The sequence below is a fragment of the Zonotrichia albicollis genome, chromosome 6, assembly GCF_047830755.1.
Source record: "Zonotrichia albicollis isolate bZonAlb1 chromosome 6, bZonAlb1.hap1, whole genome shotgun sequence".
NCBI classification, from domain to species: domain Eukaryota; kingdom Metazoa; phylum Chordata; class Aves; order Passeriformes; family Passerellidae; genus Zonotrichia; species Zonotrichia albicollis.
In genome coordinates this window covers 47866009-47883367 of record NC_133824.1, presented here as the reverse complement: position 1 = coordinate 47883367, position 17359 = coordinate 47866009, and the positions used below count along the sequence as shown (strand labels likewise).

Sequence of the window (17359 nt, the reverse complement as noted above, 5' to 3'; positions counted from 1 at the left end):
CCCTGACACCTCCGTGGGCTCTTCCAGCCCGGAAAACCGGGGGCACCTCCTTGGCCCCCAAGCCTTGTGACGCCTGCTGGGTGTGTTGCTGTCCCCCTCCTCCTGTTTTTCTCTTCTCTTTCCCTCTCCCCTGCAGCCGGAGCTGTCGAATTCCCTCCCGCAGGTTCAGGTGGAGGTGGAGCAGCGGGAGGGAGGGACAGCCAGCCCTTCCCAGGGCCTGGCGCCCGGGGATTGGGGCAGCGGGAGCGCCGGCCAGGGCAGGGGCTGAACTGGGAGGAGGAATAGATAAACTACTAAAACAGAAAGGGGAAAAAAAAAAAAAAAAAACGAGAGAAATTCCAAGCACTGATCTGGCCGGTCGGGTCGGCTCAAGCGGGAGGCGACGAGCAGGAAGCCTGCGGCTGGGGAAGCTCCAAAGGTAAATGCAGCTCTGTTCTGCTTTTCTTTCCGTGCTGAAGCCGCCCCAGATGAGGTCAGCAGGCTTTCACCTTCACCCCATTCCCTGTGTATTCCCGTTCTGGCCCTCCATCCCGCTCCCTGCCTCGGCACACCCACCCCACAGCCCCCTGGCCAGGGTGCACCCCTGCCCTGCTCGCTTTCCCCATGGCTGTGGCTCCTGGGAATGCCATGCCCAGCCATCATTCACCACCCCACAAGGTCCACACACTCTTCTGCCTCGAATCCGGGGTGTCCCCACGCCAGGATGTGGGAAATGGAGCCCTGCTGCCCGTTAGCCCGTGCTCCTCCCTCCCTGGCCCTCGGCGGCCCCGAGGGCCATTCCCTGCCATCCAACACTGTCCTTTTCCTGGAGCAAGGGCATCCGGGGTTTTGGGGCCTCCCCACACCCCCTGGCCAGGCTGCAGTTTGTTGGAGCTTCCTTATTCCGACCATCAGAGGAAATGGTTTGGGAGTGACCCATGCAGGAGCAGAGCTGGAGCATCACACCACGCAGAGACAGCCCCATGCCACCCTCATGAGCGTCTCCCACCCTTTCCCCATGTGAAATCCAGGTGGGCTGGCTTGTCTCCTTCCCATCCTCTTCCTTCCCTGGCCATGGAGGAACCCAGTTAATCTTTTAGGTATAAATCACTCCCAGCCGGTCAAGCTGAACACGTACTGGGCGTCTCTCATGTACCTTGATCCCTGGTTTCACCCCACGCCTGGCACTAGGCTGCTCCAGAGGGAAGCACCATGCCTGCATCCCTGCTCCAAGCCAGAGCACAGACCTCCCCTTCCCACTCCACACCCACAAACATGGGGGGACCAACCCTGCTCCCACTCAAAATCAGGGTGCAGGCAGGAGTGCTGAAGCTCTACAGCAAAGAGGAGGAGCCCTGGGAGAGGCTTTCACCCCTCCTGATTCCCAGATTCCGGGTGTTTACCATGGAAACATGGGCCCTGTGACATCCCTGAGACTCCCACCCCAGCCCCAGCATCACCCACATCAGGTGTGTGGGGACAGAGCCCAGCCTTGCCAGGCTCTGCTCCCAGTATCTGCCTCTTCCCATGGGGCCATAGCAGTGATGCCAGCTGGGGGGGTCCCTGTGTGCCATCCCTGTGCTCCCTGCTTGCCTGGAATGTTGTGCCGCTGTGCCAATCCCCAATCCCTGGGCACAGCCACGGGGTAACAATGCGCCGAGGCTCCCAACCCGCCGGGGAGCTCTCCAGGTGGGAGCTGCGTTTCCATAAACAAACCAGTCTGCTGGTAATTAGCAGGTTCAAGGGCATGTCAGGCTGGAGGCAGCTCTGCAGCCCAGGCAGGGGGTTGGCAGGGGAAGGAGGCACCACCGAGCCCCCCAAAGCTGGGATTTCCCATGGCCAAGCTCATTTCCCCACCTTGGTTTTGGATTCGGGCTGAAGCCACATTTATTTAAAATCCTGCAACCACTAGCTGGTCATTAATCACCTCCCACACATAAATTCACGGTTGGGAAAGCCAGGCTGGGAGGCAGTGTGGGGAGGGCAGGTGACACAGTGGCCACCAGGCTGTGGGTGGGACGTGGCTTTGCCTTCCCCGCAGAGCAGCACCCGCCACCCCCAGTGGGAATCACCCCCACCCGACGGGGGTGGCTGGGCCCTCCCTGTGCCAGCACTCAAGAGCTGCTCCCGGTGTGTCCCAGGCCCAGCCCGCCCTGTGGCACAGGCAGGTGGACTTTGTCCCCCACGGGAGATGCTGGCAGCGCCCGCGCCTGTCATCTGAGCGCGCCATGGCAGGTAGGTGGAATCCCACTTCTCCCCTGTTCTCTGCTGGGAAGGATCCCCGTGCAAGCTCAGCTGGGGGTCCTGCTCTGGTGTCACCTCTTAGGGCACCGAGGGTCCTTCCCAGCTCCCCAAACCGGCTCAGCGTGTTGCTAAACAGCCATGAACGCCACTCACTGCCAGACCCCCAAGGCAGAGCTTGTTTTTCTGGGATGGCTACAGCAGTCGTGTGCCCTGGGGGGAGCTGGATCAGCTTTCCCATCCAAACCCCCTCCCCTCTGTGCCCCCAGACCTTTGCAGCGTGCCCCCCGAAATCCTGGTGCCGGCTGCCAACGAGACGCTGGAGCTGGTGCTGGGCAGCCAGGTCGAGCTGAACTGCACCGTGCGCTGGGCAGGCACCGAGCACTGCCAGCCCATTCCCACCTGGAGCAAGGACGGGCAGTGGCTGGGCAGGGGCAGCAGCCAGGACACTGTCTGGTAAGGAGCCTGTCCCTCCATCTACTTTTGGGGGCTGTCACCACACAGCCCGACCCACAGCATCCCCTATGTCCTCCTGTCAGGTCTGGCCAAAACTCCTCGGAGCAGCTCCTGGCCAGCATCCTGCAGCTCAACCTCACCCAGGATGCCGATTTTGGGGTGTTTGCCTGCTGGATCAGCAATGCCACGGCCACCTTCACCCTGCGGCGAGCAGGTAGGGACCTGCTGGTGACAGGGAGGGGGCATTCCACGGAGAGCCCAGGTGCAGGGGGGGATTGAGGAGAGTGATAGGGGCCCTGCTGCTTCTCCCACATTGGTGTGCAAACCCACCAAACCCAGGTGTGCTGCTCACCGTGCCTTTCCCTGTCCTGGCAGAGGCAGTGGGGCATGTGCCAGCCGTGCTGGCAGCCCTCCTAGTCCTGCTGCTCCTGGTGCTCCTGGCTGTGCTCTACGTCCAGTGCCGCCTGAACGCGCTGCTCTGGTACCGGGACCGCTACGGAGAGCTGGAGATCAACGGTGAGCCAGAGGTGTTCCCACTGGGAGCAGCCTCCTGCGGCCTGGGAGGGCTCACACAGCCCTTCCCACGTCATCCCTGCCCCGTGGATCTCTGCAGATGGGAAGCTGTACGATGCCTACGTCTCCCACGCCAATGCCCCCGATGATCGGAAGTTCATCCACTTCATCGTGAAGCCGCAGCTGGAAAACCGCCACGGCTACAAGCTCTTCCTGGATGAACAGAACATCCTGCCCAACTCAGGTAGGCACCAGGCAGGGCTGGGCAGGAGGTAGCACAGGCACCTGGGGGCTTTGACACCCTTTTTGCCCACAGAGCCATCAGCTGACCTCATCATGAATGTCAGCCGGTGCCGGCGCCTCATTGTGGTGCTCTCCGTGGCGTACCTGGAGCAGGAGTGGTGCAACAGCAGCTTCAGGTAGGAGCACGGCAACTCCCACAGGATGGGAGAGGGGCTGCCGGGTCCCTCACCCTCCTGTCACCCACTTGTCTCGCAGGGAAGGGCTCTGGAGGCTGCTGGAGCTTTCCAGGAAACCCATCTTCATCGTCTTCGAGAGCCAGTACCGGGAGATCACTCACCCCGCCATCACCCTGCTGAAGCAGCACCGAAGCGCAGTGACCCTGCTGGTGTGGAGAGCCAGCTCCATGGTGAGTGCTGAGCAGGATCCTGACCCCTCAGAGCCCCCTTTCCCTCCCCAGCACCCCCAGTGCCAGCCTCCCTGCTGCCCTTTGGGGCTGTCCCATGGTGAGAGCAGAGCAGGACCCATCCCACCAGCACCACCTTCTATTCCCAGCTCCCCATTTTGGGTCAGCCTCCCTGCTGCCCTCTGGGGCTGTGCTCTGAGCTCCAGTGCTAAAGAGCAGGTTGGGGCACTTACCTTTTGGAGGACCAGAAGAGCCCCAGATCTGGGAGCTCAGCCCTAAACCCGCATGGTCAGGACCCCGTGACACCCCAGGGCCTCCCCAGGCTCAGCTCCCCAAGCGGAGCTTTGGCCCAGGGCCTCTCCGGCCATTTCAGGGCCAGCCTGGCAGCCGGGAGCGTTCCGGCAGGTCGGGCCGGTTTCTCCGCCGTGCGTGGGCACGGTGCCACGCCGGAGCACAACCACAGGCCTCACCTTGGCTGAGCTCCCAGCGCCGGGGAGAGTGAGCCGGGCCCGAGGAACCCCGCCGGGCCGTGTTCCGCTGGTCGCGGCCCGGCTCATCCCCTCCGGGCCCTGCAGACCCCATCATCGGACTTCTGGAAGGAGCTGTGCCTGGCCCTGCCGCGCAAGGTGTCCTTCCCGGCGGGAAGGAGCGTGGGGGACCCGCAGACCCAGCTGCAGGAGGACAAGGACCCCATGCTGATCCTGCACAGCAGCTACCTGGACAGCGCGGGAGACCTGGACCCCGACGGGGACCTCGGCACAGGTCCGTGTCCCGCTGCTCCTCCCGAGGGGACAGATGTGTGCTGGATGTCACCCCTGTGGCGGCAGGGTGGGTCCTGCCCCTTCCGCCTCCGGCTAAACCCATCTCCCCGCTCCTGCCAGGCCTCCGAGGGCGCATCTTCGGCAGCCCCCCACCCCCCCGCCTCGGTGGGCCCGGCATTCCCAGGGCTCCGGCCTCCAGCGGGATGGAGGAGGCACAGCTGAGGGATGGGCAGCGCTCCGAGATCGACGTCTCGGACCTGGGGTCGCGCAACTACGGCGCCCGCACGGACTTCTACTGCCTGGTGACAGAGGATGACATCTGAGCAGGACCACAGGTGTCCCCCAGCCCGGTGGGGACACACGGACCAGGTCAGGGCTGAGGAGCCCGGAGTTATGATGGGATCAGAGCCATGGCCGTGCTGGGAAAGCAGGAGCTGGCTCCAGAGTGGAGGACTGGAAAACCATCACCAGGAGCACCCTGCCTGTAATACCTCAGTGCCACCCCTGGGCACCACCCATGTGGCTGGGCCGTGTTCCTTGCCGTGGGTGGCAGGTATGTTCTTCCTGCACGATGGACAGTGCTGGGATGGGTGATGCTCTCTGAGGAACAACGTGTCCCAGCCCCAGGGAGTGCCCGACAGAGGAGTGGTGGCAGCACCTTTGTCCCATATGGAAACCCCCGTGACAATAAAAGGCTGCTGCACCCACTGCGTCTGTCCATGATAGGGACACAGGTGACACAGAGGGAGGGGCATTCCCCACTACAGGCAGTGCTTAGATCTGTCCTTCCCCCACCAGTGTCACTGTCACACTAACTTGGAGCCATGCCAGGCACGGAGCCTCACCCTGTGCTGGTGTCCCCATGGCACTGCTGTCACCAGGACACTGTCCCCCCTCTCCCAGATGCCATCCAAATGCAGGTGCAGGTGGGCATCACTCAAGGCCTTTATTTCAGGGGTACACAGGGCGGGAGGTTGTACACAGAGAGCTGCAGAGCCAAACACCCCATGCCCCGAGCCTGGACTGTGCCGGTGCTGCTCCCCGTGGGGGCTGCTCCAGCCTCTCCGCCCGCTCCCCCCATCCTCCCACCCCTCTACCTACTCTACATCGTCCCCCCGGGGTGCCCTGTGCCCCCCAAGCCTGGGGGCTCCCCCAGCCCAAACCCACCGGCAGCCCAAAGCCACCCCCAGCCCAGCTGTGTGTCCCCTCCCATGAGCTGTGGCACAGAGAGCTCTGGACCTGTCTGCACCCAGCACGGGGACACCGGGGACACCTCCCCACCCACAGGGTGACACTGCTCAGCAAACACGACCCGGACGGCCCTGCCCGGATCCTGCTGTGCCAGCAGGGCCCAGCCCTGGCAGCAGCTGGTGAGGAGCCACTCTGCCACACTGGGACAGTCCCCACAGGGTGACACATGGGGCCCTGAAGCTCTCCCAGGCTTCCTGCAGCGAGGGCACAGAACCCCATCAGACACGACCCCCTGCCCACCCTCCACAGCAAAGGGGGAATGCAGCACTGTCACAGCGTCCCTTCCCAGCTCCCTGCAGCTGCTGTGCCACCCCATAAACTGTGGGAAGCCACCTCAGAGCCCTCCAAGCCCCCAAGCCATGCAAAGCTCCATCCCCACCCAGCCAGGGCAGAACAAAAGTGTAACCTGCAGCACATCCCACTCCGGCACAGGGCACGGACAGCCCCGGCCCCACAGCTCAGGCAGCTGGGATGAAGCATCCCCAGAAGCCCCCTTGCCCCAGAATCGCTCTGCAGGAGCCTTCCCTACAGCTCCTGCCCCCTGTCAAGCCAGGACAAGCCAAGTTTTGCAGACAGCTGCCTGAGAGTGGGGAGAGCCCCCAAGGGGTGCCATGGGGCAGCCCCCTCCTAACCGGGGCCTCACAGCAGAGCCAAAAGCAGCTGCTGGGTTTAAGGCTGAGCAGGAGGGAGGACAAGTGACCCTCAGCCAGGGCAGGGGACCCAGCAGAGGGGGGAGGCATGTGGGATGTAGGGATTAGGCTACAGAGTGGGGGTCTGGCGGCGAGCAGCCTCCCCACGGCATGGCTGGCAGCACGGAGCATCCCAGCGAGGCATTCCAGCTCCCAGGGCGTCCTCACAGGCTGAGGAAGTCCTCCTTCCGGTAGCCCTTCTGCAAGGAGACAGCGCCATCAGGCAAAGGGAGCCGCTGTGCTCCGGCACTGATGGGCCACAGTGTCCCCACGCCACCCAGAGCACAGGGACAACGCTCTGGGATGGCCCCACACCTGGGGAAAAGCCAGCCCCACCGTATCCTGGGAAGCATTTGGGTGGTGAGGCTCTCCAGGATGAACCCCCTGGCCTCGGTTCCCTAGGGATCCTCCCACTGGCAGCGGGAGGCTCTGGAATAGATACGTACCATCTTGAAGTCCCGGTGGAGCTTGGTGTACTGCCACATGTTTCCCAGGAGGCTGGCGGCGGCCCGGGAGGACTTCTCGTTGTCCGAGCTGGGAAAGGGACAGAATGCCATGATGTTTTGGGGACCACTGAGCATGGGACAGCTCAAGGACACCACCCCAGAGGGGTCTGGAGGGATTTGGGGCTTGGTGAGGGTGGGGAGAGGCAGGAGGTGAATGGCTGGATCCCACAATAACAGGAATAGGGAGAGGTTCCCTGAAAGGGAAAAGGCAGCTATGGTGATGGTGGGGTGTCCTTAGGGGGTGACAAAGGGCTGGCAGGTGGCCACAAGGCCACTCTGAGCTAGGGTGGGGACTCCCAACACCAAGGCTTGGGAAAGGAAACTTGTGACCCTCTTCCACTGTGTGCGAGCAGGGAGGGAGAGGAGAGCAGGACAGGAGGCGGGTGTGAGCTGGGACACGCAGCTCCCACCTGTCCCGCCGCTTCTTGATGAAGAAGAGCTTCCTGAGGCCGTCGAAGTAGACGATGTCACGGGCGGCCATGGGGCTCTCCACCACCAGGTTGTTGAGCACCGCGATGATGTTCACGATGACATCGGCGGGCGGGGCCTTGTCCCCGACACTCCCCGGCAGCTTCTCGATCAGGTGGCTGACCACCTTGGTGGCTGTGGGCAAAGGGAACATCAGGGCTGGTGGCCAGAGCCGGAGGGGACAGAGCCATGTCTGGGAACAGGGGATGGAGCAGCCCGCCAGCTCAGCTGCATGCGGGGATGCAGCAGGCAGGATGGGGTTGGGATGTGCCTGGAGATAACGGGAGGCAAAGGAAAAGCCTGGGAAGCACCCCCCAGCCTCGGCTGACCCCTGGCACTCACACATGTCGTCCTTGTTGCGGGCGTGGCGAGACAGGTTGCGGATGAGGCCAGTGAGGGAGCGCAGCTGGTGGTGGTCGGCAGTGCGGACACGGTCCAGCACGGGATTCAGGATGCGCTCCTGCTCCAGCGCCAGCCGGCTCAGCACCCCTGCCCACTGCAAGGCAAAAATCCCCTTGGAGACCCCGCCAGCCCCCTGCTCCTCCTCCTCCCACTCACTGGGAACAGGTCAGGGTGAGCCCTGCCCAGGTGCCCCCCTCCCACAGGGCTGTGGTGGGCAGGCTGTGGGACCCCGGTGTCCCCGGGCCATGGTGGGCAGGCTGTGGGACCCTGGTGTCCCTGGGCTCACCCTGCGGTCCCCGGCCGTGATGTTCTGCAGGGCACCCGAGGCTGCCTCTGTCGTGTGCTTGTTGAGCTCGCAGCGCTGCAGCAGCCGGTTGTAGATGCCCACGATCTGAGGGTTCCAGAGCCACTCCATGCCCTTGGGGTCCTTGGAGACCTCCGTGAAGGTGACGATGTCCGCGTTCAGGTAGTGCTGAGGGACAGGGGCATTGTTAGACTCCAGGGATGTCCCCTCCTCATGTCCCTCACTGCCAGTGTTGCCTTTTCCAAACCTGCCTGGCCTGAACTGCTGGGCAGGGAGCTGGCAGGTCACCATGGCTACACCATGCCCCATAGCATGGAAAAGCAGGGGTTCAGCACCTGATTCACCCCAAACACCTGATTCACCCTCTGCTGAGCTCACCCGTGTGTCCCACCCACCAGCTAAGGCTGGCGTCCACCTCCGCCCTGGCATCACCTCTGCTGCCAGCACTTCCCAGTGCCAGCCCCACCCCGGTGACAGGGCCAGGATGTGCCCCCACTGACCTCCCGGGCTTTCTTGCTCTGGGGGCTGAAGCAGCCCACCAGCTCCCCTGTCACCGTGCCGCCGGCGTTCCTGCGGTGGCCCTCGAGGTGCTGCAGCGAGGACGGGGGCATCTCGTCGTACAAGCGGTAGGAGAGGTTGCGCAGGACACAGACAGCATTCTCCACGCTCTGGGGGGCACAGGGGACACGAGGGTGTCATCCCTGGGCCACCTGCAGGGTGTGTCCCGCTGGCACAGGGGCTCTACAGCAGAGTCATGACGCTGGGTGTGCCCAGCAAGCCCAGCTGGTGGACTCCAGGAGCTGGGCTGGTTCTCCCAGCATCACACCAAGATGTGCCTTTGCACAATGGGGTGGGGGAGCAGCACCTCAGCTCCTCTAGGGCCAGCTCAGGGGCTCACCTTGTCCTCCGACTTCCCCACCTCCAGGGAGCTGTTCACATAGTGGATCATGGAGTCCACCAGCCCGTGACACTCGCGCATCTTCTGCCGGGTCTGCTGGCTGGCAGAGCTCAGGTTCCTGCATGGGAACAGGATTTTGTCATGGAGAGAAGGAGATCCCCCATAGCCACCCCTTCCCGAGCCCAAAAACGAGCCCTGCAGACAGTGCTCCTGTCTCTCCCTCCCTCCAAAACTTCGCTCCCAGTGGGAGGAGCTGGAGGAGATACCTGAGGAAGCCTGTGGAGTTATAAAAGATCTCTGCCTCTGAGGGGTTCTGCTGGATGACACCCGAGGCCCCCAGCCCAGAGAGAGGGACCAGGACCAGGTCTGTGAGCTGCTCCAGCGTATCCCGGGCCAGGCGATCCTTCAGGTTGTCACTGGAGGACAGATTCCACAGGATCCCTGCACAGAGGGGGACCCTCAGTACTGGAACGGCTGGAGAGCATATCCACCCCAATTCCCCTCCCCACAGGGGTGGTGACAACCAAGCAAAGGGATCATCCCTGTGGAGCTCCATTCACATGAGAGGAATAGAAGCCACTCCCGGGGGAGGAGGACCCCTGCCCACCCCACCATTGTCTCACACCTGTGACGTTCTTGCGGAGCTCGTCGTCGGGCTCCCGCAGGGTGCGCATCAGCTCGTAGATGCCGTTCTCCTCCACCAGTGCCAGCTTGTTCTCAGCGTTGTCGTAGATGAGGTTGCGCATGGCGCCGGTGGCGTGGCGCTGCACCTCCTGGTTTGGGCTGTTGAACAGCTTCACCAGCTTGGGCATGGCCTGCAGGCTGCGGGCCTGGAGGACAGCCCGGGGGTCAGACATGCTGCATTCCCAGGGCTCCCTCCAGTCCCTGCACCTGCCTGCAGTGTCAGAGGGGCTGGGAAACTCCTGCTCCCACTGGGAAACCCCCTGCTTCCACCATTCCAGGGCCTCACCTGCTTCTTGGCGCTGCTGTCGCTGTAGCACTTGTGCTGCAGGTAGGCAGCACCCAGCACCTGCAGGTTGGGGTCACTGGCGATCAGGTACTTCACTGCCGAGGGCAGGTCGATGTCATCAAACCTGGAACCACAGCTGGGTGAGTCCCAGCAGAGCACCCCAAAGGATCCTCAACCTCTGCACCCCACTGTGTCCCCCATGTCCATAGAGCCCCACCAACTCATCCATCCCCTTCCCACTGCACTCTGTGCATGGGACTCCATTCCCAGTGGGATGAGCATCATCCTCCTGCCACGTCTCAGGATGTGGCCATGGAGGAGCCAGGATCAGGGGCAGGACACACTTGGAGGTCAGCCTGTGCGGTGGTCCAAGCTCCACCCACCATCCCACCCCTCTTCCCAACATCCCTTGTGCCCAGTGGGAGCTGGAGGGGTTCACCCCCCCTCCAGCAGGGTGGGACACACTCCCGCCATGGGGACAAGGGCCAGGACACCCCAGAGCAGCCCCGGCCCTCACCCTCCGGCGTGGTGCCCGAGCAGCGTGCTGTGCCCGTTGTACATCTCCATGACGCGTGGCTCCCCGAGGTGGTGGCCAGACTCGGCCAGGCTGCGCACGGAGGGGGCGCGGGAGCTGTGCTCCCCCAGCCCCAGGAAGGCGCCGCCGCCTCCCGTGGGCATGGTGCCGAAGGAGCCGGCGCTCAGCCGGGAGCGGTTGTTGCTCTGGAAGCGCTGCAGCGTGCGCATGGCAGGCGCGCGGATGGTGCGGCTCGGCGGGCCCTCGGCGCCGTCCAGCCAGTCGCAGGCGGCCTTGGAGGCCGTGCCACTGCTCAGCTGCCGCTCGAAGGCGAAGGAGCGGCCGAAGCCACCCCCGGCCTGGCTCTTGTAGAGCTGCCTGTGCCCGGGAGCATCCAGCTGCTCCGACAGGACACTGTAGCGGTCGTCGGCGAGCGGGACGGGCCCGTCGGCCAGGCGCAGGGAGCGCAGCGACAGCGTGTCCAGGTTCTGGCGGCAGCGGAAGTTGCGCTCGTGGAAGGAGCTGGGCCGCGGCGAGGTGGCAGCCGCCTGCGAGGCCGCGTAGCCGGGCACATAGGCGCGGCCCTTGGGCAGGCCCCCGTTGCTGATGGTGGCCATGCGCTTGTGTGGGGTGAGGTCCACGGCCGAGCGCGAGGACCAGCCGCTGCCCCGCAGCGTGCCGAAATCCTTCTTGGCCGGCGGCTGGTACAGCTGCAGCGGGAAAAAATGGGAAGTTAGGAGTCCATCCCTCCAGCAGGGGAGCACAGAGCTCTCCTCAGCGCAGCCGAGGCCGTGGGCAGGGGACAGAGCCCCGGTGGTACATACCGAGGCCTTGGCGTCCACCCCATTGCTCTGGGAGCGGGAGCTGAAGGAGGAGCGCAGGGTCGAGCTGTACTGACCGCCTGCAGGACAGCCACAGAGGAGGCGGAGTGAGCACGGGTAGGGCAGGAAGGGATCGGCAGATCAAAGATCGCCCCAGCTCATCCCAGGGGGATCTGCTGCGGGAAGCGCGGCACCGCAAGCAGAGTTGGGGGGACATAGAGGTGGGCGGAGGCCGCCTTCGCCTGCCCGCTGGCCACGGGGAGCCGAGGTGGCCTCCCCGCCCTGCCCGTGCCCCGACGGCGAGGGCACTAATTGCCACCTTGGCGGGGACGCCGCGGCGCAGCCCGGGCCCCCCTGCCGCGGCTGGATCAGCAGCCCAGGTATCCCCCATAGCCAGTCCCGGCTCCCCCGCCCTGGGAACGGCACTTGGAAGCCCAGAGCCTCCCACGGCACCCCACGCTGCCCATCTGCCCTGCCACCGCCCCAGGGCCACCGGCGGGACACGACAGGGACGGGACGGGGACGCCGCCAGTGCTGGCGGTGTTGGGAGCGTGACTCACGCCTGGGGCAGCCCTCGGGGTGTCAGAGGGGTCTGTCCCAGCACTGGGGTCCCCAGCGCGGGGGTCGGGGCCCGGGGGATCCCGGCGGTGCCGGGCGGGGCGGCAGGGCGGAGGCCGCCGGCGCAGACGTTAAATGGAGGAGCTGGAGCCCGGCCAGCACCGCCGCTCAGGGCTGGGGGGGCTCTGCCAGGGCGGGAAAATCCTCCCCCCTGCCAGCCCAAAGCGGGGCGTGGGACCCCAGCAGCGCAAAGGCCTCCAAGGGCAGCTGGGGGAACTGAGGTAGGACCCCGAGTGCGGTAAAACGAGCCCACACCGGGGCTGAGCTACCCCCGGTCCCGGCGCTGGGGATGCTCGGGGGCACTGGGGGGACTCGGTCAGGGTGGGGGGCACCCCCCAGCCCGCAGGCAGGGTGCACCCAGAGCCCAGTTCCGACCGAGGGGCTCCCACCCCCCATTTCCCACCGCGTGTTCCCAGGGGCTCCCGGGGGGTCTCCCACCTCTGGTGCCGTCGGCGAGGTCCTCGGGGCGGGCGGGCGCCTGTCCCCGCAGCATCATGCGGATGCGGACCTGCTCCTGGACGCGGGCGCTGCGCAGCCGCTGGGCCTCGGCCGCCTCCCGGCCACGCTCGTCCAGCTGCCGGTCCGAGGGCAAGGCCAGCGAGCAGACGCCGGCCTCGGGCTGCAGGGCCGACAGCAGGAAGGCTGAGTTAGTCTCCTGCATGGTGCCGAGGGGCCGCGGCCAGCCCGGCCGCCCTGCGCAGGTGAGCGGCGGCAGTGGCGGCGTTCCGGCGTTCCCCAGCCGTAGGGAGGCTCCGTCCCGGCCCGTCCGTCCCGCCCCGCCGCCACGCCTCGCCGGGAAAAGGAGGGGGCCCCACCGGGGCCACTGTCACCATTGACAGCATCGCCATCGTCACCGCCACAGGTGGAGGTGCCCAGGGGCCGCCTCGGGGATGGGGTGGTCCAGGGGTCTGGGGGTCCTACCTTGGGAAAAGCCAGGATCCCCTCTGACAGTCACCCCCTGACTCCTGGGCAGCCAAACAGTGAGCCCCAGATCCCCACAGTGTCTCATTAATGAGGCGAAGACCCCCAGGAAACCCCCCAGAAGAGCCCTGGGCCCCTACAAAGCCTCCACATTGATCTCTGCCATTCAACCCTGGACACCCACATTGTTTCTACAGTGAGCCCTAGGAACTCATATGGTCCCCTAGGAGAGCACCAGATCCTTGGAAAACCTTCCTGCTGACCTCCAGAGACTCACAGGGCCCTGCCACTGAGCCCCAGACCCCTACAATATCTGTCCAGTGAGCTCAAGACCCCCAGGAAACCTCTGAGGAGAGTGCTCTGGACCCCCATATGACCTCTCTGTCCAGCTCTGGACCCCCAGATTGTCATTCCAGTGAGCTCCAGAACCCTTTATGGGCTCCCAGGAGTGTCCCAGACCACCAGGGAGACCCCTCAACCAGCCCTGACCACAAAACCCCAGGCCACCTCCACAGGGACACCCCCAGATCACTCAAGGCACTCTCCAGGAGCGCTCTGGACCCTAATGTGTCACAGGGGTCCAGCCTGGAGTGGGGGCTCCCTGCAGTAATTCCTGGCTGGGCCCTCCCTGCTTTGCTTTTCAAATCAGCCGGGGAATGAAAGAACAACAATAATAAAAAAGGGGCGGCAGAGCGCCGCGGGCCCGCTGTGACGAACGCGGTGACTCAGGCCCCGCTGCCACCACCACAGGTACTAATTAGCCTCGCCCCACCTGCCGAGCCGCCCCACGGCAGCCAGAGCGGGGACACCCCGTCCCCTCGGCCCGCCGTGCTCGGGGTCAGCTCCCAAATCCCCCCGCTGCCCGCAGCCCCGGCTCGCCGCTCATTCCCGACCGAGCTCGGCCGTTCCCAGCGCCTGCTCGGGGTCACGGTGGCTCGGTGTCCCCGGCCGGGTGTTTTGGGGTGAGCATGGGTCTGGCTCTGCGGGCAGCCCTGGCTCAGTGCTTGGCGTCACCGCTGCGGCAGTGACAGCGGCGCTGCGGGCTGGGCCGGGTTTACAACACCCGGCGGTGACACCGTGCGCGCTTCGGTGGCGGGTGAAAAGGGCGGCTGTCCCCGAGGAATGTGCCGCCGTCAGCAGGAGCCGCGGCAGGGGCGGGGTGCCGACAGCTGCGGGACAGCAGTTTGGGGTGACAGTCCCCACAATCCCCCTTGGTGGCACCATCCCCATGTGGCAAGGACCAACGTGGGGGCAACCCATCTCCCCAACTCTGGGGTTTGTGGGAGCCCCCTGTTGCCCAGGGGCCACGCCTTGGCCTTTTGGGGTACAGTACCCAGGAAAGCCCCCGAGGTTCCCCCCTCTTGTCCCAGCGCGGCACCACCCCACGGGCGCACGGGGTTTGGCAGCGCTCGGCGGGCGCTCCCAGCCCTCGGAGCCCGGATGAATCACGGGTTCCCCCCGCAGCGGAGGGGCGGAGGGGGTGGATCGCTCCCTCTGCAAGCCGACACTTGCCCGCCGTGCCCGTGCCAGGATCCCGGGGGATCGGGGCCATCCCAGCAGCCCCCCAGCTCCGGGGGACAGAGGGGCTCCGGTGACAGCCCTGAGCCCACTGGCACCCCTACTTTCCCCCAGCTCTGCCTGCCTCCCAAACCCGCGTTCCCCCAGCGTTACACTGCCCAGGAGCTGACAAATGGAAATTTGGGGGTCCGGGGGGATTCAAGGAATGCTTGGAGCAGGAATGGGCAGCGCTTGCCTCATCAAGCAGCTCGTTAATTGGGGAAGGTCGGATAGGAGGGGGATACATCAGGGGGCTTAGAAACAGCAAATCAGCACAAAGAAAACGTTTGAAGCAAAATTGAGGGATTCCCGAGGGGATCCGACCGCAGCTGGAGTGACACGGAGTGAAATTAACCCAATCCGGGGTCCCTAAAGCGGCCGCTGACCACCCCCAGCCTGGAGCCACTCTGTCACTCACTCCCCCGCGGGGTGACAGAGCCACACTGCCGGGGAGCCCCGGCTCTCGGGAGCGCCCCGTCCTCTCGCACCCCCCGAGCAGCACCGCGTGCCCGTGTCCCCACGCCCCGGTGCCCCGGGCTGGCCGTGCCCGCGGGGCCGTCGGTGTCGGGGCGGGAGCGGCCGCGGTGGCAGCGCGCAGCCCGGACAGCGCGCACACGTGCCAGGAGCCACGCTGGGGACAGCGAGGCACAGCGAGGGACGGAGCGAGGGAAAAGCCTCCTGGGCAGAGCTGGCCGCTGTTGGGCAGCCGCCACACCCACGTGTCGGAGCCCCAGACCCTCAGCACCGCCCCGGGCAGTGGAAGGGGACAGGGTGCGCGGCCGGGCGAGTGACACCGGCTCTCCCCAGGGACCCGCCGTGGGGACAGTGGCGAGGATGGCCGCGGTGGGGACGGCACGTACCTGGCTGGGTGGCCCCGGAGGGCAGCTGTCCTGCAGCATCCTCGGGCGGCAGGTGCACCCCTGGGTGCTGCGGGGCGCGGGTGGGCGCCGGCGTCTGCGGCGGGCGTGGGGCGTGCGGGCCCGCCCCGCACCTCGCCCAACCAGTCTCCTCGCAGGGCTTTTGCATGGAAGCCGCTCGCCTCCCCGCCGAAGCTGCCATCTCGGGGCTCACCGGGGCTCCTCAAAATCCTCAGCACGGCCGGGGGTCCGGGCAGGACAGCCCCCACGGCAGAGCCACCTCTTGGCCATCTTCGTGCTGCTGCAAAGAGTCCCCAGGGATCCCCACCGCCACCATGGCCATTATCCAATGTGTCCTTCCCACCACATCCCCCCGAAGAGCCAGCTCGGGGCACCCATGGGTGTAACAGGAAGGGTTTGGGGGTGTCAGAAGGAGAAGATGGAGGAGAGGCAGAGTTTGGGGGGCACAGACATTGTTTGGGACGCAGGGGGCTCCCCCTGGTTCGCAGCGAGCGTGTTTGTGTGCGTGGGATGGAGCAGGAGCCCTTTGAAGCCAGATAAGCTGAGAGGGAGTGTTTGAAACGAGCCAAACCAGTTTGGGGGGTCACCACTTAGCTCCTACCACCGCTAACCCAGGCCCCCCACCACACCCCACACCCACGAGGGAATGCCGGGAGGGAGCCCCCCAGCAAAGCCCAGTGCAGCGCAGGAGGTGCCATCACCCTCCCCATGGCCACTGCTGTCACATGTGGGCTGTTGTCAGCCCGGGGGTGTCAGGGGGACCCTGTGCTCCCCTCAGCCTCCACAACCTCCCCTCTCAGGCCCGTGGCTGGGGCAGCCCCTCAGCGAGGGAACTCCAGGCTGGAGTTCGCCTCCACCGCCCCCGACAAGCCCCGACACCTTCGCAGTGTCCCCGCAGGGCAGGGAGGGCCAGGGCTGATCCTCCACACTGGGGACCTGCCCGCACCCCGCTGTCACCTGGGGCTCCAACACCTGGCCCGGGACAGGCTCCCTGTGGCTCCTGCCATCCCCATGATCCCTGTGCCAACCCGTGACCACAGCTCAGCCACGACCGGAGAATCAAACCCTCCAGCGCTGTGCTGCTGGCCCTGCCCCAAGCAGACACCATCAGCTGGCCTCAAACTGTCCCCAGCACCGGTGGGGATGGCACCAGCTGCTGGCACCAGCCCCTCCCAGCACCAGCAGCAGCTCTGGATTAGCTGGGCCCTGTGCCTGCTCTGATGGTGGTGGCTTTTGGAGCCCTCGTGGCTGGGAAGCTGCTGGAAAAGCTGTGCCTAAGGCCAGGCAGGTTTTGGGATGGGACTGGTGGCCCGGGGGCCGTGGGCCACCCGCTCTGCCCAGCCACAGAGCAGCTCCCAGCGCAGCGGGCACAGCCCTCACCCACAACAAAGCCTTCCCAAAGTGCTGCAAAAAAACAGGGAGCAGGGCAAGGAGAGGGGAGAAACAACTCCTGCCTGCCAGGACCATCCCTTCCCAAAGAGCCTGGGGCCACAAATTTGGGACAAGAACCCCCCAGCTGTGGCTGTTTGCTGATGGCATGTGGGTGGCTGAGCCCCCCTTTCCACCCTCACCTCAAACTCGGGATGCTCGGAGCGAGCATGAAACACCTGGGGGGTAACTCCAAGACTATTTCAGGGAGGAGCCCAGGGGATTTGAGAGACAGGGAACCTGGCTGAGGAGGAGCAGGAACCCATGGCAGGTGGGACACAACAGAACCCTCGAGACACCCACCACGGGAAGCACCAGCACAGGGCTGGGAGAGGGGCGGGCAGGGATGAGTGTGCCAGGACATGCACGGGGAACCAGGGCAGCCCTCCCTGGAGCTGGGTGGAGCCCAGGTGTGGGGCGGAGGCTCAGCAAGCCCGGGCGTGTGGCCGGGCATCAAACAGGGCGCAGCCTCCTCCTCCTCCTCCTCGCATGGAAACAGCTGCTGCCCACTCCCACCCCAGACAGGGGACCAAGGGAC

General features: G+C 65.4%; 2 protein-coding genes across 4 annotated transcripts; one reads left to right on the top strand and one right to left on the bottom strand.

The window, feature by feature from the left end:
- Positions 1-252: 252 nt before the first annotated feature.
- Positions 253-5303, top strand: SIGIRR (single Ig and TIR domain containing). 2 transcript variants are annotated; one of them, XM_074543568.1, is made up of 10 exons: positions 253-418; positions 2121-2214; positions 2490-2676; positions 2760-2890; positions 3052-3192; positions 3290-3433; positions 3506-3608; positions 3688-3838; positions 4411-4597; positions 4717-5303. In XM_074543568.1, exons 2-10 carry the CDS (start codon positions 2208-2210, stop codon positions 4917-4919), a joined length of 1254 nt encoding a protein of 417 aa, XP_074399669.1. In that variant the 5' UTR covers positions 253-418; positions 2121-2207; the 3' UTR covers positions 4920-5303. The 2 variants fall into 2 exon arrangements, with proteins under 2 accessions (XP_074399669.1, XP_074399670.1); XM_074543569.1 differs by having other exon boundaries at positions 2021-2214.
- On the bottom strand, positions 5042-17289 carry PKP3 (plakophilin 3). 2 transcript variants are annotated; one of them, XM_074543567.1, is made up of 14 exons: positions 15376-17289; positions 12476-12656; positions 11423-11499; positions 10602-11308; positions 10085-10208; positions 9740-9944; positions 9381-9555; positions 9115-9232; positions 8717-8884; positions 8199-8384; positions 7853-8006; positions 7453-7645; positions 6983-7070; positions 5042-6736 (listed from the first exon to the last, which is right to left on the bottom strand). In XM_074543567.1, the coding sequence occupies exons 1-14, from the start codon at positions 15412-15414 to the stop codon at positions 6701-6703; spliced, it is 2451 nt and encodes an 816-aa protein (XP_074399668.1). In that variant the 5' UTR covers positions 15415-17289; the 3' UTR covers positions 5042-6700. The 2 variants fall into 2 exon arrangements, with proteins under 2 accessions (XP_074399668.1, XP_074399667.1); XM_074543566.1 differs by having other exon boundaries at positions 12476-17289.
- Between the last annotated feature and the right edge of the window lie 70 nt (positions 17290-17359).